General features: G+C 42.1%; 1 protein-coding gene across 1 annotated transcript; it reads right to left on the reverse strand.

Annotated features, from left to right (window-relative positions):
- Positions 1-500: 500 nt before the first annotated feature.
- LOC139901156 (uncharacterized) lies at positions 501-974 on the reverse strand. Its single transcript, XM_071883892.1, has one exon. The coding sequence runs from the start codon at positions 972-974 to the stop codon at positions 501-503; it is 474 nt and encodes a 157-aa protein (XP_071739993.1).
- Between the last annotated feature and the right edge of the window lie 934 nt (positions 975-1908).

The following is a 1908-nucleotide window of genomic DNA, read 5'->3' on the forward strand; positions in this document are numbered from 1 at the left end:
CTCAGGTATTAATTGCTTCCGCTGTAAAATATTGCCGTTACGTAGAAGTCAAGCCAAGCACTGGGACCAGAGTTAACGTTCCATTAAAGGGATCTTTGACGGGGTGTTAAACTTTTGCTTATTGCTAAACTTTTATGGGTATTCCTCTTGGGAATATCTTGCAATAGCTTCGGTATACCTCTTGGGTTACCTCTTGCTTATTGCTAAAGTTTTATAAGTAATCCTCTTGGGAATATCTTGCAATAGCTTCGGTATACCTCTTGGGTTACCTCTTGCTTATTGCTAAAGTTTTATAAGTATTCCTCTTGGGATATCTTGCAATAGCTTCGGTATACTTCTTGGGTTACCTCTTGCTTATTGCTAAAGTTTTATAAGTATTACAACACTTAAGATTGATGTTTCCAAAAGATAGTAGGATTTCATTCAAATTTCTTGTGGTAGGAAGCGTATAAGTTTTGACTACCCATTACAAATTTTCCCACTTACATGCAACTAGAAATCTAGAAATTGAACTTTCGAAGGATTACCCCGTTCCAGGTTCTGGGGATCTGTTTGCCTTCTGTGGTTTCGAGCTTGTATGAACCATTCCTGAAAGCTTCGGAGATTACGTACGAACCTTCCCAAGTAGGGCCCATCTTTCCTTCGTATTCAACTTTGCTAGTGCTGTTGAGCCTTAGGACATAATCTTCGACCTTGTATACCGATGGTTTGACTCGGTTGTTGTAATACCTTTCGATCTTTTTCTTGTATGCTGCTTCTCTAATCAGCGCAGCCTCCCTCCTTTCTTCCATGAGGTCAAGATTGAGACGGAGATTCTCCTCGTTTTCTTCGAGGTTTACGGTCCTGTTAGTTAATACCTGTATCTCCGCGAGCAAAACCGCCTCAGTTCCGTAAACCAAACTGTAAGGGGTTTCTCCGTTACTCCTTTTGGGTGTGGTTCGGTGAGCCCATAGGACCAGAGGGAGTTCTTCCATCCATCCTTGGTGACATTTACCCAAACGTTTCTCGAGACCTTTTAAGATATCCCTGTTGGATACTTCCACCTGTCCATTCCCTTGTGGGTGGTAAACGGAAGTAAAGGTTTGCTTTATCTGTATCTTTTCATAGAACCCTGGGAAGATACCTTCGACGAATTATTTTCCATTATCCGAAACGATTTCTTAGGGTATGCCAAACCGACACACGATGTGTTCCCAAATAAACTTTTCTATTTGTTTCCTATTGTAGTGCTTAATGGTTTTGCTTCCGTCCACTTTGTGAAGTAGTCTATCGCAACCACCAGCCTTTTGTAACCTCCTGGTGCTTCTGTGAGTGGACCTACTAGATCTATGCCCCACTTTGAGAAAGGCCATGCTGATAACACCGATATCATGTCTTGCTTTGGCTGTTTCTGAACTTTAGCGTGGATCTGACATGGCTCACAGGTTCGTAAGAGCGTGACTGTATCTTCTTGCATGGTTGGCCAATAATACCCCATCCTTAGCATTTTTTCCACTATTGACCATGGTCCGGAATGAAGTCCACATATACCTTCATGCATTTCTCTGATGATCATCGAAGCTTGGTTTGGTCCGACACAGCGAAGCCACGGGGTGAGGAAAGATTTCTTGTACAAGGCTCCGTTCATTATCTTGTATGACGGTGCTTTGATCCAGATCTTTCTTGCTTCTTTTTTATTCTCGGGTAAGATTCCGAGCTCCAAATATTCCCTTAATGGCTTCATCCAAGTGTTTTCTTCTTTGATGATTAAGTCGTGGACTTCTTGAGCTTCGATGGATCTTTTTTCTAATACTTCGACCAACACTTCCATCGCCAGGTGTGCGAAGGTGATAGAAGCTAATTTGCTCAGAGCATCTGCTTTCTTATTCTGACTTCTTCTTACATGCTCTATTGTGAAGCTTCTGAAGC

Source organism: Rutidosis leptorrhynchoides, chromosome 3 (assembly GCF_046630445.1).
Source record: "Rutidosis leptorrhynchoides isolate AG116_Rl617_1_P2 chromosome 3, CSIRO_AGI_Rlap_v1, whole genome shotgun sequence".
NCBI lineage: Eukaryota > Viridiplantae > Streptophyta > Magnoliopsida > Asterales > Asteraceae > Rutidosis > Rutidosis leptorrhynchoides.

What these genes read in the sequence shown, in the direction of transcription:
- LOC139901156 (XM_071883892.1), bottom strand. Translation starts at nt 974, where the DNA reads ATGGAAGAACTCCCTCTGGTCCTATGGGCTCACCGAACCACACCCAAA.